This window comes from Saccoglossus kowalevskii, chromosome 3 (genome assembly GCF_978046115.1).
Source record: "Saccoglossus kowalevskii chromosome 3, keSacKowa6.1, whole genome shotgun sequence".
In the NCBI taxonomy this organism is placed as follows: domain Eukaryota; kingdom Metazoa; phylum Hemichordata; class Enteropneusta; family Harrimaniidae; genus Saccoglossus; species Saccoglossus kowalevskii.
Genome location: NC_140643.1, coordinates 20,005,836 through 20,022,455, shown reverse-complemented (window position 1 = coordinate 20,022,455; position 16,620 = coordinate 20,005,836). Strand labels below are relative to the sequence as shown.

The 16,620-nt window shown below is 33.3% G+C and overlaps 2 protein-coding genes across 6 annotated transcripts in view; one reads left to right on the top strand and one right to left on the bottom strand.

The window, feature by feature from the left end:
• Window positions 1-868: 868 nt before the first annotated feature.
• LOC102809357 (tRNA (guanine(6)-N(2))-methyltransferase THUMP3-like) lies at window positions 869-8,949 on the top strand. The gene is made up of 9 exons (XM_006823479.3): window positions 869-1,076; window positions 2,030-2,107; window positions 2,897-3,306; window positions 5,606-5,675; window positions 6,058-6,173; window positions 6,497-6,584; window positions 7,337-7,350; window positions 7,506-7,629; window positions 8,730-8,949. The coding sequence occupies exons 1-9, from the start codon at window positions 873-875 to the stop codon at window positions 8,835-8,837; spliced, it is 1,212 nt and encodes a 403-aa protein (XP_006823542.1). The 5' UTR covers window positions 869-872; the 3' UTR covers window positions 8,838-8,949.
• Window positions 8,950-9,612: 663 nt separating this feature from the next.
• Window positions 9,613-16,620, bottom strand: part of LOC100371645 (uncharacterized) — a 41,869-nt gene continuing 34,861 nt past the window's right edge. For all 5 annotated transcript variants that reach the window (XM_078013978.2, XM_085496857.1, XM_085496856.1 and 2 more), the window contains 11 exons: window positions 16,028-16,208; window positions 15,440-15,468; window positions 15,112-15,171; window positions 14,452-14,520; window positions 14,296-14,352; window positions 13,596-13,685; window positions 13,127-13,210; window positions 12,221-12,315; window positions 11,607-11,715; window positions 11,418-11,457; window positions 9,613-11,181 (listed from right to left, as the gene is read on the bottom strand). In XM_078013978.2, the coding sequence (XP_077870104.2) occupies window positions 11,045-11,181; window positions 11,418-11,457; window positions 11,607-11,715; window positions 12,221-12,315; window positions 13,127-13,210; window positions 13,596-13,685; window positions 14,296-14,352; window positions 14,452-14,520; window positions 15,112-15,171; window positions 15,440-15,468; window positions 16,028-16,208 (951 nt within the window). In that variant the 3' untranslated portion in view covers window positions 9,613-11,044. The remainder of the gene's footprint in view (window positions 11,182-11,417; window positions 11,458-11,606; window positions 11,716-12,220; window positions 12,316-13,126; window positions 13,211-13,595; window positions 13,686-14,295; window positions 14,353-14,451; window positions 14,521-15,111; window positions 15,172-15,439; window positions 15,469-16,027; window positions 16,209-16,620) is intronic.

Genomic DNA, 16,620 nt, shown 5'->3' with positions numbered 1-16,620 from the left:
TCAGTATTGCATGTGAATGGCTGGCAGGAGAATGTATTTATGGAAAATACGTATCAATTAAATAACAAGGTACTCTGAACAAAATACAGCAGTGACCAATGAGACGATGATACTGAAAGCGTACAAAAGCGTACAGAAACTCTAAGATTATTTCGGACATACAACCATCAATCAATTCGATCCTTGCGTTTTCTATGGGATTTGGCACAAGCCCATACTCTCAACGCCTTGTTGAAGTATGTTTTATAGGCATTGCTGCTCAGAAAGTTATTACCATTTGGTAATTTTAGTTTTGTATGTCTCCTGTTTATATTTTGAGGTCGATAGCTTGCCTCGAGTGGACCAATTTGTTCAGCCTTGTTAGATAGTTTTCCATTTTATTTTGTTTTTCCTGTCTAGATTGTGAGTAATATCTGCATTTATTTATTTGTTGCGATGAAAGATGAATATTATTTAAAGCTTTTTCTGTTAATTGTAATTTTTTAGTGATTAGTAATTATAATATCTTCATTGATTAATCCCGTTTCGATAATCTTATCTAATTGCGAAGTTACTACGCAATACCATTTTTACACGGCCAATTGATTAATTAGCCAATTGATTAATTAATAAGCTCATGTTCACTTTGACAATAATGCGTAATCTATGGTGCTACACCCTTGCTGTGTGTTTGAATTCCACGTAAACAAAGAATGTATCGAAAACGGCGCGTCGACCACCACCCTATAATTTTCGACCGAATTTGTTGGTACTTTTCCGAAATTTATTGTCATATAGTTATCCAGAGTAGGATATTTTTGTTAGCGGTTATGTCAGATTACATTACCAATGTTGTATGGCGCCCTCTAGTGACAAATGCGATAAATCTCAAAATGGCTGCGCCCATGGAAAATAACGTGGTTTCCTCCGGTTCTACGATTAGCGAAGATAAAAGTGTAAACGCAATTATTGTAGCTACCGTTACCACTGGATTCGAACGCCTGGCTTGTGACGAATGTTCTGAGAAACTCGGTGTCGAAGCCACACCAAGAAGAGGCAGGATACGTTTTGAGTTGCCACTTTCACAACTGCAGAAGGTGACCATAATTCCTTGTGAGGGGGTAACCCATTTGTTGAATGACTTGTTTTTGTATTCACCTTCACCATGGGAATAATGTTCGCACAGACTAGTTACGATTGAAGATGAGATTCATTTCATCTCATCATGTAATCTATATACAGTTTCATGAATTCGGTCGCACTCGGCCAAACGTAATCGCCGTGGTGTGAAGTGGTCAATTTTGAGCACCTATTATTCCAATCATGATACTTGATAGCATTATTATAATAGTAGAATGCATTTAAAGCTAAATACAACATTATATAACTCCAAACTGAATGACAATGAGTGTATTTTTTTAATGACACTATATGGGTTCTCATTGTTAGTCCTTGGAAAACAGTGACTTACTCTATAAATATGTGCATCTGTTAAGACGTCCCCCACCTGTATCTCAGACATGTCTGGAGTGATCATATTCAAACATTGTAAGTCAATTCTTTTCTCAATCCAATTCAAGATGTCCAAATGGCTGCCATTTTTATACTAAAAATTCATCAAAATCAAGCATTTCCGCCATTCAATCCCGGTTGTGTTAGAGGGATTTACTATATATATATATATATATATATATATATATATATATATATATATATATATATATATATATATATATATATATATATATATATATATATATATATATATATATATATATATATATAGTCCTTGTCAGTTATCAAGTTTATTTATATATATATATATATAAACTTGATAACTGACAAGGACTATTAATGCAATTACTTATTATTATTATTATTATTATAATTTCTACTTTTAAAATTTCTGATTTGTTGCTAAAAACAACATAAACTTAACACATTTTATATTTTTAGCTTGTTCCGGGGGTGATGTTTTCACATACAGTATATGCAAAGTGTGAAAGCAACTTTTGGTTACTGTGTTTTAATAAATGTTTTGCCTTTTTAGGTTCATTCTCTGTGTGGTGTTGATAACTTATTTGTTGTTGTACAAGAATTTGAAAACCACCAATTTATAGAAGAAGAGGTAAATTCAACTAACACTCTCAGTGATATAACATTATACAATACTTTGCATTTCATAAAGACATGAATTTGTTTTTCTGGATACTTAGAAACTATTTATGAGACATTTACCATGGATATATCCTCACACTTCATTCAAATAAAAAAAAAAATTGCTTCTATTTGGTATCACTCCTTGCCCACGAGTTTTCTTCAGTCATTGGCTGATTTACAGCCATGCATGCTGAACTCATGGTGATTGGTCTAGTGGATTTTGACTTTTATAAAACATTTGTGAATGTGTATAATACAAAGTGTTGTAATCTCGGGGAAAAGAATTGAAAATTGCCCATTATACAGTTATAGATGTTGGGATATTCTGCTCTCTGTTCAAGAAGCACATTACATCAAACCAACTATGGTGTTTCATCCCTGATTAATACCCACAATCCCCTGTGGTTTACACTGACATATATTGGTTGGTATAAGTTTGGTAAGTGTCATCAATACACTGTCATCTGTAGATATGCTTCATGTATTCTGAAAACATAGATTTTTTCAAAATGTATTTCTTTTCTCTACTTTTCTTCAAATTTTGATGTTTTGCTAGAGTATACAGTGGTGTTGTTCTGTCAACAGTAAACCAGACTTAGTCTATAACCATACTACCGGGGGTATAACATTTTCAGATCACTTTAAGGAAATTCTCTGCACCCGGGTGTCTCTTTGATTGGATGAAACACAAATACACATACACGAATATTACCGGTAGCAGTATTAGACTGATAATGCAATATTTTCTTATATTCAGGAGGCTGATTTACAATCTCTGTCTGATCTAGTGACAACCATTGACTGGTCTACGGGTATAAAATACTGGCAGTCTTACAGCAAATATGCAAAATCTGTACCACTAACACCTGAGGAAATCAGTGAGTCTGATCATGCCACACTTCCAGCCTTTCGTGTATCGTGCCACAGAACAGGCAACAAACATAGTTTCCAGTCCCCGCAAGCAGCGAGTCGCTTTGGTGGGAGTATAAACGACTATTTCCATTGGCGCGTTGATCTGTCAAATTCAGATATTGATGTGTTGTTGAACATTACTGATAATGATATTTTGGTGGGAATCGCTTTGACACGAGAAAGCATGCATCGGAGGAACATCAAACATTTTGGAAGTACCACTCTCAGAGCTACATTGGCGTATATGATGTTGAGGTACGTAAATTGATACATTATTACCGAAATATAGCATATAAGATGTTAAGGTGCATATAAAACTAACCCTAAACAATTTTGGCAAATTATAAGCAAATTAAAGAATTCAGACAGAAATCAAGTAAACCCAATTTCACCTGATAAATGGATTGAATACTAAAGATGATTTAACAGACTTTCAGAAAAACATTGCGACTAAAACAGGAATATTTGAAAATATGCAACAACCAAACAATTGCTTGAATGCTGAAATAACTGAAAAAGAAATTAAAATAGCAATTAACAAACATAAATCAAAAAAATCAGCTGGATATGATGGGTTCTGTGCAGAACTTATAAAAAACAGTAAACCAGGTAACATTAAATAATTATAAAATTAACTCTCTATTTTATGCAGATGACCTAATATTAATTTCAATAACACAATTAGGTTTGCAAAATGCATTAAATAAACTATCTGAATACTGCCACAAATGGAAACTCCAGGTAAATCTTAATAAAACCAAAGTTATGTTATTCAAAAAGGGAGCAATGAGAAAGAGAGAGTTATTTCAATTCCAAGAACAAAATATAAGTTGTGTCAATTCTTATATTTATTTAGGTATAACTTTACAATCAAATGGAAAGTTCCAAGAAACAAGACAACGTTTAGCAGTCAAAGCTACTAGAGCAATGTATGCACTGTTGAAAGCAATGCCAAGAGAGACTGACTGTAGAACATTTATGCACCTTTTTCAGATATGTATTAAACCAATTTTGTTATATGGATCAACAACTTGGGGACATGACATACAGTACAAGACAATAATAGATGGGACAAAACACCAATTGAACAGTTACATTTGAAATTCTGCAAAAAATACTAGGTGTGAGTAAATTCTCCTCAAATGCAGCATGCAGAGCTGAACTTGGTAAATTTCCATTACTCTTAGATATTCAGGAAAATCTTATTAAATACTGGTATCCTATTAGTGCCTTACCAGACAGTAATATTACAAAACAAGCCTTTGAAGAACAAAAACAACAAAATTTATGAAAAAACATGGTCTACGATAATACTACAAACTTTTCCTCGTCTGTCATACCTCAAAAATTACCACACGGTAAAATAAAAAACATTCGACAACGGTATGTAGAGTTCTGGAAGTTGAGTGTAACAGATGATAATAGAAAACTGAGAATGTATATAAAGTTTAAAGACTCGTACTCTTTTGAACCATATTTGCTTTTATGTAATCTGAAACATAAAATCATAATGACTCGTTTCAGAATAAGCAGTCATGTATTAGAAATTGAGAACCCAAAATTCTTTTAGAAGACAGAATTTGTAAGCAATGTTCCCAGATCAAAATTGAAAATGAAGAACATTTCTTCATGGAATGTCTTAGGTACCAAACAGAAAGACAAAAGTTATTTAAAAATATCAATATTCCAGAAGAATTGAAAAGTGATGACCAGATATTTAAATATATTATGAGTTCAAGAGAAGATGTAATAATAAGACAAGTTGGTGAATACTTGTACAAAATATTTAAAATCAGAAATAAGAATAACTGACATTTTACTTTTACTTTAGTTTTATATGTATTGTACTTTATTACTAACATTTTATTGCTGTCAACCAATGGAAATTATTATTATATAAGATGATGAGGTGCATTCAAAGTTGCAATTTTAGGTTAAATTCTGTCCATATAGTATATAGATTGCCTATTGTAATTACCTAATAATTCACAAGTTTTCTGCTTTTCCATCAATATCTCACATTTCAATGAAACTTGGAATGTAGATGATTAATTTTGGCATCCATAATAATGGCTATTGGCATACACAGACCTAATTTATTTTGGGTTGCCTAATTGTCTACCTATATCTCAAAAAACAATTATTGTAATTTAATAAGCCTATATAAGAGCCTGGGAACAATGCAGACTAATTGCCTAATTTGCATAATGTGCTTAATCATCAAACATTAAATGCGGTTCATAGATAATCTGGGGGTAATTATTACTAGCCAATTTCTGATATCTCAAAAAATGATTTTTTTTCACAATGTGCATCTCAAATAGCAGACAAATATTAGTTGCCAAGTTTCTCGTTTGAAGGGGTAATCTTAAATTTGAATTACTTTTGAATATGTCTCAGCATACATGAGTTCTTTCTAAGCTTTCTTTGATATTCTATTGTTTCCATCCATGCAAATAGTTGTTTTCTGTTTTATTTTTAAGCCATTCTTCCTTTCATGAAAATACAAATAATAGTACAATAATTAATATAGTGTTTGTGTACCTTCACACAGATTAGGTGAGATTCAACTAGGTGATGTGGTGTGTGACCCCATGTGTGGCTGTGGCGCCATACCTATTGAGGTAAGGTGACGCTTAGGAATCGAAAATCCATAGCTTATAATGAACACTTCAATATAAAAATTAATACTGGTAGTGCCTGGCTTATATTCAAGTCAACAGGAGTAACTGTGATAGGCTCAAGAGCCAGTAATTCTCACAATTCTGCAAAATTTGTATGTACACCTTGCATCCAGTTACTGAGCACCTATACCCTGAAAAACAAGCTATGTACGTAGATATACACGTATATGAATATTCACCAATGAGATTGTCCAATGGTATTGTACCAATAAGGTTGCCCAATGGAATTGCACCAATGAGATGACCCCAGCGTGATTGACTTATGACCAGGAAGTGAATATAGCATTGCATTGTGGGTCTGATGTATATTTATCTCCCCCAGGGAGTGCTGAACTGGCCAGGAAGCCTTCATCTCTGTGGAGACGGTAATGAGTACCCCTGTTCTCATTCTTTAAAAAACATCACAGCAATCAATGAGACGAGAAAAGAACAAAACAGGTAACTTTATAATCATGTTACTTGTTGTTAAATTGTTTGTACTTTAATTCATGTCTGGTGAAATAACCGCTGTATAATATATTGTGTACTGTATTTAGTCTGTAGAAGTGCTTGTCCAGTGGAGATGCATGTGTATATTTATGGTGGGCATATAGTACACTGAACGCACACTGTATAAGTGCAAGTTATCTTAAAGGGGCACCTTCCAGTTAAGCCTAATCTCACAACAAATTTACTTTTTGGATTTCTGGAGCCTAGATGACAATATGTGCTCTGACCTGGGCAATATCTATCAAATCTAATGTATTGATTCTTCATGACAGACTTCCAGTTAGTGTGGACATTGTACAATGGGATGTCTGCCAACTGCCACTGAAAACAAACTCTATTGATGTGTTTGTCTCTGATTTGGTAAGCATGCAATTTCACTCCAAAGACATGAGTAGTATAGATCATTGTTAAGCCTTCACACTGCTATTATTAAGCCTTCACACTGCTATTGTTAAGCCTTCTCACTGCTATTGTTAAGCCCTCTCACTGCTATCCTTAAGCCTTCTCGCTGCTATTAAGCCTTCTCGCTGCTATTGTTAAGCCTTCACACTGCTATTGTTAAGCCTTCACACTGCTATTGTTAAGCCTTCTCACTGCTATTGTTAAGCCTACACACTGCTATTGTTAAGCCTACACACTGCTATTGTTAAGCCTTCACACTGCTATTGTTAAGCCTTCACACTGCTATTGTGAAGCCTTCTCACTGCTATCGTTAAGCCTTCTCGCTGCTATTGTTAAGCCTTCTAACTGATTAAGCCTTCCATCTTCTCATTGAGTTTTGAGTTCCCTGAATGCTAGGTGTAATACTGAGCATTTAAGGTAGATATTTCACAATACCAATTTCAGTTTTAGTATCAAACATGTTGATTTTGTATTGCAAAGGCGTCCAGGCTGTCTTTGGAAGTTTATGAAAAACTCATATTTTCATTTGTAGGTGAAGCTGACAAAATAACATCTTAATATCTGTATGTTATTTTATCTTGCAACCAAGCAACCAGTTATAAAATCGCCCCCCTTTCTGTTACAAGTTCTGTTACAGCACACTTGTTGAACTGTACTTCCAAAGTGTTTATCTGTATTTTATAATTTATAGTTTATGCTTTGTTTTTCAGCCTTTTGGTAAAAGGTAAGTGTTTCATTACTTCTTTCGATAATGTCAATCCATGACAAAGACTACCAAACGATTTATACATACCCTACTGTGTATGGATCACATTTATTCATCAATGTTAAAATCAGGAAATTGAATGTTGCCCATGACTGATGTTGTTTGCATTATAGGAGCGGTACTCGTAGACGTAACTGGGATCTGTACCACAGGGGTCTGGTAGAGATGGCAAGGGTGTGCAAACCAGAGACTGGGAGAGCTGTGTTACTTACGCATGACAAGAAATGCATGATGAAGGTGAAATTTCCATTTGTAATATTCTAATCACCATAGTAACAATTCAAGTGTAGCATCTTTTCATGTACACTGCTCTGTGTCAAAGGTCGCCTGCTCATGAAGTAACTGAATTGAGTGTGCAGAAATATTTGGCTGTGTTGTCATGATACATGTAGTAGAATTTAATTGGTTAGATTCGGGGGGAGGGGCTGCATGATATGATTGGTCGTAATATTAGTCTCATTTACATAAATAAATAATTCATAAGCAATGAAAAACTTATCTTATCAGTAAAATTGTGTCAAAATGCTTTCCTATAGCATACATGATAGTTCTGAATTGACTGATTCTATCCACAGGTTTTTTCTTCAACATTAGTCATGGAGATTGCATTGGTCAGTTGATATTTCGCTGTAGTACTATTTCGCTGTAGTGACAAGTTACCTAAATAGTATGCATTTCCATAAATCACTGTGTGTGTGTGTGCATGTGCAGTTTGAAATGGAACAGTTTTGAACGCAATATGTTTCTATATTTTGTTGAGAATTATTCTGTAAAGAAATTGCTGATGGGCAGCGCCCTCTCGTGCCAATCCCCCCTCACCCCGATTAGATTAGTATACTACTTTTGTCATTAAAGGTGTGAGTCAACAAAATCTAGTGCGAATACTTTTTACCTTGCCATAACATTGTGGATGCATGGAGGTAAAAGTCTTTCCTTGTTGTTGTCACTGTTGTCAACTTGATAGTAAAACTTTTTCTTTTGATTTAAATAACAATTTTATCCAATTTCTTTAAAACATGAATATTGCATTAACTCAGCCAAGTTTGATTTTAGTGTGTATTCTATGTAATTGGGTAAATATCACTAAAAATAGTCTTTTCCTTGTGGTTATAATTTTTAACTGATCAACTTTAAACGTTCTTCAAAGACAATACATGACATCATAGTAACATGACAGAGATAGATGTATCTTTGGCCAAACCAAAGTCATATTTTAATGCAGTTTTTGATTCATGTGTAGATATGCTTATAAAAATTACTGTATGCCAATTTAGATTTGGTCAATCAAATATCAATGTCTGTAAAAAAAATACTATCAATATTTTGTTCATTTTCAGACCCTATCATTGTGTCACAATCTATGGAGAAGTAAGCGTACAATATGGATAAACCAAGGGGGACTGCGAGCTGGAGTTTACCTATTACATCGAGCTAAAGCTTCATAGGATAGGCAAGCTAATACCATCAGAGTACTTATATCCATGGTAGTATTGACCTTTTTGAGATGACCATGCAAGTTTTAACTGAGATGGTAATAAAGAATAACATAAAACTCAATCAGTGTTTTAGTATATAATCATAGCCAAAGTTCCTGCAGCATAGCAAGTGTGTGAGAGTGTGAGGTACACCCAGAAATTGTTATTCAATATCTGGTTTTCATGGATCTGTCTGATACTGCGGCCCTGGAATTTCTGTTTCTGCAATAAAGTCCAACAATGCAGTTTACGAGGTGGGTGGGGCTACACTGAGGGTCCTGCCAGTTTCATGTGGGTGGGCGGGGGTGTAGGCCTATGGGGAAGATAGCTCAGTCCATGTGTGTGGTAATAAATACAATAGGATTCTTGTTCCCTTCAGGACCAGTTAGATATCTGGTTCCTGACCAGAGGATGACACTGGGGTTAAGGTTTGAAGTAATCCAGGTTTGACAACTCGCAGAGTTACTTGTAGGATATGGAGGGATGAAAACAATATACTACTAGTACTTGATTTGTTAATTAACTCCCTCAGGCACACTGGCTTTTTGATAAATAGTGGCCCTCTGGGTCCAGCCATACTCCATATTATTCTATCAATATCAACCCTAATTGAATCTTATATCTGGCAAAGTATCAACTGTTTTGGAATTCTCAAACTGGTAGTGTGGCCAGGTTGTATAATGTCAAAACAAGTCTTTTTTGGGAAGAATACAAATTAATATTAAGTTGAAAAGAAACTCAGACATGAAAATAAAATATTTTATTCAAATGTAATTCCTGGACTTATAAGCTGTTGGTATATTTATTTAGTATTTCAGATAAGGCTTTGTTATCATGAGTGACATCTACATGCAAATCACCTGTTAAACACATTTAATATTTTATAAATACTTTTCTATAATTTGTTAAATTATGGAAAATATATGCAAGTTTATTTTGTAAAAAGTAATTTGGCATTCACCCCAATGGATAAATAAATACACTGTAGCTGCCAACAGTTTGAGTTGGCCATTCAAAATGTTTCATTACTATAGTAACCAATAACTGGTGAAGTGATCAGTTGAGCTTATACTACAAAGATTAGTATTCTTTTTACCTCCATGTATTGATTAACAAACAAACTGGTTGATCACAGTTGAAACATCATTATTCCCTTTTTGTTGATTTCCTATTCAAACAACTTTAAGTTTTGTCTACTTACCATATACAATGTACATGTAATATACAAATACATTCATGTAATGAAAAACTAAAATATATGCTATTTTTTCTGTCACCGAAATAAAATGCTTTTATCACAGAATTAAAGGAATTAAGTTATCCCACAGAAAATTTTGTGAATATTAAAATGACCCACTTTATATAATGAAAGTATGAATAGCTGCTGGCAATGAAGTTTTACTTTGAAATTCATTTTCAGAATCTTAATAAGGACTATAACTAGACGCCCACAAATCCTAAAAATGAAACTTATAACAATTGCATACATTATGAAAGGAAGAATATTTGAATACAAGAAAGTTATTATTGGACATTTACATATCAAACTAAACGATGAATTTTGAAAATGTAATTTGTGTCATACTTCATCAGGTAAAACACAATATAGTGACAAATTATCTGTCCCACATTTTTGTTAAAACAATGAACATTTTGCAGTTAGAACAGTAAACGTGTTACAGGAAGTTTGAAAGTTGTAACATGTATATGTCAGAGTCAGCCATGGAATAAAAACAACTGGGTAGAAAATATTCTGGTGTTGTAATAACAAATCCACACATCACCAGCTGATCAGTTATTTTGGCTATCTATGGAAGCTTTCATCAGGCACTGTGTTAAAACTATTCAGTGTTAATATTCAAAGGGAGAAAAAGTGTCAAGTACAATACATAAAACACCAAAGCTATGATTGCAAACCATATCTCATACTGTAATTACTAATGCCGATGCCTGCAGCATTAAAATTTGTACTTAAAAATTGATGCAATAAATAAATTAATTAAAAAACAAACTCCACAGTCACAAATAAATACATGCCATGGTTTAATAATAATAATTGTTACACTTTGCATATTAAAATTTGTATATATTATTAAAAATTTCATTCATAATGGAGGGAAGGTTTCAATACTGAATATGCATCTTATGTACATTCATAAAAAATATAATTCCAACTCTTAGATGAAGTAGTTTTTCCGAAGTACTGACATATATTGCGAATTTGCTTTATCTAGCGGTGAAAGACTGCCATTTTTAGAATCCCAGTTGTTTGGCATGTTTTCCTGCATAACTCCTGGACTTGTATCTAATGAACCTGAAATAGAACAAGTAATTGCATTACAAGTTAGAACATTCAGAGATTCAGCTATTTTAAATCAAATTGTAAAGCCAAATGATCTGCAGATGCATCTCAAGATGTATGTACGTGTGACAAGATACAGCAGGATATGCATAAAGGTTTCCGCACTAATGAGTTATAATAAACTGATGGTTCTAGTATCATTGAAAATCCCGATGTAGTACATCCAGTAAATATGTAATATAACATACCTAAATGGCGGGCAATACTTCTATCCAGCTCATTTCGAACCTGTTATGAAGAAAAAATATTCATTAATAGAAAGGTCCCCTAGAAACACAATAGAAAATTTAAGTCTTTGGTGTTCACTGCATTATTCAAAGTTCAACATTTTTCAAACTAAGTATTGTCTGTAATTAATATGCAAACTGGTCACTTGCCTTTTGTGTTATTGGATCTACACTGGCAGTCCCCATACCAGGCTGCATAAAACTACCGCCAAGATCTGGACTGTTTTCTGCCAAATGCCGACTTCGCTGTCTTTCCATGCTACATGAGAGAAGAGAAAAAGAAAATAAATCTCAATGGAGTACATGTAAGGGTGTTTTTTTTTCGCCTGAGTCGCCATGGGTGAATATACCATGTCAAATTCCTGACAGAAAAATAATAATGCCAATATTCAAGAAGGAAACAGAATTTCTGTAAAGATATAGCACGAGCATATCCAACAACCTTGTTTACATCGCCATCTTTAAAGTTAAGTCACCTAATTGTGAAAAATCAAGGTAAATGAATACCGGTACTAATTAGGACAGTATATATGGTGTTTGGATTTTTTATGTTCTAATGTGTATTGACAGTGATTTTATGTAGTATGAGGTTGTTGCAAGGATGCAAGCAGACAGTACAGTGAGTGAGTGAGTTCAACAGTGTTCCGTATTTGGAATTCACATTTTCTAATATGCATGCAACACATTCGTCAACAGTCAAACACAGTGTGTTAATCATATGACCAACTCGTACAATGCTTTTATACAAACTAACTGACACTTACCTGAGTTGAGCTTTAGCATCTGTCATTTTCTCAGTTGCTCTTTCCAGTTGGTCGGTTAATTTCTCTCTCATTCTCAGTTCACTCTCGTATAATTCCTGCATACAAAATGAATCACGTCACCATGGTTACAAATTAGAGGAAAGCATCATAGGCTTTATAGATAAAGATGGCCGGAGTGTTCTATTTATTTTTAATTCACACTGTTAATTGTTCAAAATTCTTGAACAAATCTATTTATTTTGTACTTTTAGTATATTTTGTTTTTTCAAAAGAAATATTGATTTCTCTGGTCGCACAACAGTTGAAAATGTCACAGCTTTGTTTTTATGCTAAATACAGCGTAACTATTACAACCTTGTCCATTGAGAATCTAGAATAGATAACAAATGGATGAATGGATACATAAACAAACTAACGATACAATATCTTTTCTTTGCATGACCTTTACTTGGTACAAATCATGGTTTTAGACAAAATTTAGTTACAGAATGGTAAATAAAAAAAAGAGGCATTTTTGAACAATTTCTATAGGAGGTCACGTAAGATAAAAATGAAATTTCTGAATATCACTTCTCCATTTCAAAAACTGGTCCCCCTAGCTATAAATTAATTCACATCAATTTTACACTTCTAATGGTAAAACATTAATTGTTCATGTTTTTCATACAGCTCTTATTAACACATGCTGCTTTACTACACTATTCAGATAATAATATATTTTATAATTTTTCAATTTCATGGAGTATTAATAATTTTTTGAAAATCCTTGCAAACTTAGTATATACCACACTTTTTTTTTCAATATTTAGGTCAGAAATTATAATTTTTCAATTCTACCAAAATCTGATAAATGGTAAAGGAGCAGGCACTAGAGGGTTTGACAGTGGACTTGTGAAGATTTGTTACCTTGAATCTCTGAGCTTCTGCTTCGTGAGTTTCTTTCTGTACAAGACTCTCTTGATTAGCTGCTTTCATTCTAGCTATGTCAGTCTGAAAAGAAAGCCTTGAATTATGAACTGAACCTCAATACATGCGTACAGACAAATATATTGACAACTACATTATCAACTACCGACTGAATTACACCTTTATGTCTGTGTAGGTATGCATGGCAAGGTGAAAGTTTATGGTATGACAAGTCTAGGTTCAAAATGAAATTATTAAATAGTAAGTACCAAGAAAGATATAAAGCACACCTACAAATTGTGTACGTGGCTAAGATGAAAAATAAATAAATTCAACTTGAAAAAAAGATTCACATACTATAGCATGTTTATATATTTCAGTGATTTTGATTCTGCCGTCAATTGATTTCCAGAAAGGAAGAATGATTTTAAAACAGATAACCAGCAAACAGACAAGATTCACTCCTTACCCTCATATCATTCAATTGTTTTTCATGATCACTTTTCATCCTGATTTCATTAGCGTCTCTTATTTGGTCTAATCTCTCCCTGGCCTGTGCCTACAAACAATATAACATGAAGCAATTAACACAGAGAATTATTTACAAAGCACATATTACAGTACTGTAAAATACTTTATTTTAGCTGGAATTAATTTTCACTGATTTTTGACAAGTTGAATGTAAAATATAGGAAAAAAGGTATATTCGCTGGATTTTACTTTCACTGAATCATCCCTTCAGCAAAAATAGCGAAGATTAATTCCAAGTATTTTACACAATATAATATACATGTATACTGTAATATGGGCTTTGTAAATAATAAATTTATATATTATATAATATGTGCTTTGTAAATATATTTAAAAACAAAATATTTTTGTGTCAGACATCAGTTCTAGACTCTGAGTGTCTCTCCTGAACTGCAAAGGTACAAAAAAAAAACTGTGAGTGACTGAAACTTTATAGTCAGTGGCTAAAATGGCCTCATTACATACTCAGCATTTAGATTGATGAGATTATAACCATTTATATACTGAGTATTTGTTACTGTTTCATATTAAAGTTATTCTTAGTTGAAGACATCATGAACAGACATGTGGCAATCAACACATGTCATGATTTATTCACAACCACCATCTCAGAAGTAAGATTTACATGATTGTCTCACCTGCTCTTCCAGATAGTTGTTTACTTCTTCAAGTTTTTTATTAACTTCTTGCCTGGCCTGAAACAAAAACAGGATGTTTATTATAAATTTAAATTATAACTTTTTTTAAAATATCAAGACAGAAATTTCTTTTTTTTCCATTTAATTTATAATTACCTGAGATTCTACACTTTGTTTGAATTTATCCATTTCATCTTTCTCAATAAATTCATTTCCTAAACTTGACTGGAAAATAAAACAAGAATTGTCAGTGTTAATCAACAAGAATAAAATCATAGACTACTGTAAAAGGGTTAATTATTCACTGGGTTTTAATTTTGCTTATGTCACTGACTGGAAAATGCGCTAATTTAAAACCCAGTGAATATGTAAAATTAGCATAGAACACATTATCTAAATGATAAAACAGTGTATTTAAAACCCACTGAATATTCCTGATATGGTAAATCAGCGAAATTTAAACCCAGTGAAAATTAGTCATTTTACAGTAATTATTTCTTTCTTATTTATTAAGACCAATTCAACTGTTTGTCATCCATCTGAGTTGATGTGCATATGTGTGTCTGTATATGTTTGCTTGACTGTGTGCATAAAGGTATGTCTGATTGTGGAATAAGGTTTAATTGGTACTTCAAACAAAAATATAAACTTGACACATAATATATAGCACAGAAAATGTCAAAAGGAATAGGTTTCAAACCACTTAGTTTAAAACTTTCTGAATACTGTAACATTTTGTTAACTCATCTACTGGTAGTGGTAAAAAGAAAATAATTCCAGCTACCGGTACTTGAGCTAAAACTACTGTCAACTCACCTTGACTTTGGAGAGTTGATCCTGCAACTTTTTAACAGCCTTCTGTAGCTTTTCATTTTCCTTAAAATGATAAATAACAAAAATTGGAAATAATAATAGTTAAGTTTCGCTCAATCTTTTCCTTTTTTTTTTAAATAGGAATGCTTTGTCACAGACTCCAGTTTTAAAATTCTGTGAGGAGAACCAACAAAACGAGGCTGTGCATCCTTGCATCATAATGGCATTTTAGCAATTTAATGCTGTCATTACTTATCTACATATAAATGTTGCTCATTTCATACAACAGAAAAGCAAAATGTGCAAGTGCAATCTTATTATAAAAGCTTACCCGTTTCATGTTTTTGGTTGAGCTGAGTTCTACAATAAAGCAAACAAAACAAACTAAGTTAATTTGAAATGCTGTATTTATTGTGAATAAATATTATATAGTTATTGGCCTCGCCGGAGGTCGATATCAAGAATTATCGTCCCCAAGTGGCTGTTAATGGCCGAAGCGAAGTTTTATTACCCCAAAAGAAAACAGTAAGCTAAATAACAGTGTAAGTCAAAGTGCAAACTTGCTCAGTTAAAATCAAAATTATCCCCTAGTGAAAACATGCATTCAAAAGTATCATCCATCCTTTTTATCATCAACAACAATCTAAATGTCCCGGGTGTTATGACATTAGAGCCAGTAACACACAAAATGACATCAGAGGTGAGAAATATGCTAAGAGAGGCCAATATCAATATTTATCAAATAATCATGTGACTACTTTTGACCAATAACATTGACTGTCTCATACTTGAGGTTAATAATCATGCAAATGAATCTACTACACTACACTAGGACTGTTGTGATTTGACAGTAATACAGTATTGATAAATCATCAAAACTTCAATCATTCTGTACAAATGAGGAAACAAACAAACTCACCATTTTGCATCTGTCGGTGGCTGGCTTCCACACTGGCACGCATATCATTCTCTAATTGTAACTGATGGTTTATCTCTTCATTCTGACGACGCAGACTACCGATGGTGTCGTCAAACGTTCTGCGTTCGTGGTCCATGTCTGCCTGTATAGACTTAATACGCATCTCTGGGGCTTCTAAATCCTACAATAAATTCACACAACTAAAGTTAGTAAGTTTGATACATTTTTACCTAAAACTCTCTGGTTGCTTAGTAACCATGTACACAACAATGTTGATCATGACAGCAGCCAAGTAGGGGACTCAAATCTTTCCTCCCCCTCCCTCTGTCATGGATGTGTACAATTTTTACACACTCTTTATATATTCATCATATATATATATAATTTTTGCCACGTAGGTAGATTTCCTGATATCCACTATGACTCGCTGTTTCAAAGATCTGAAAGATAAGTTTACTGCCACAAGTCATTGTGGCTCAATTAAAGTGTCCAATGATCAGTTTATTACCACAAAATTTTCATTGTCCCCCCGATGCATTAACATTTTGTCTTTTGCAAAAACAAACTTTATTTTATTGCAAAGTGTAAACACA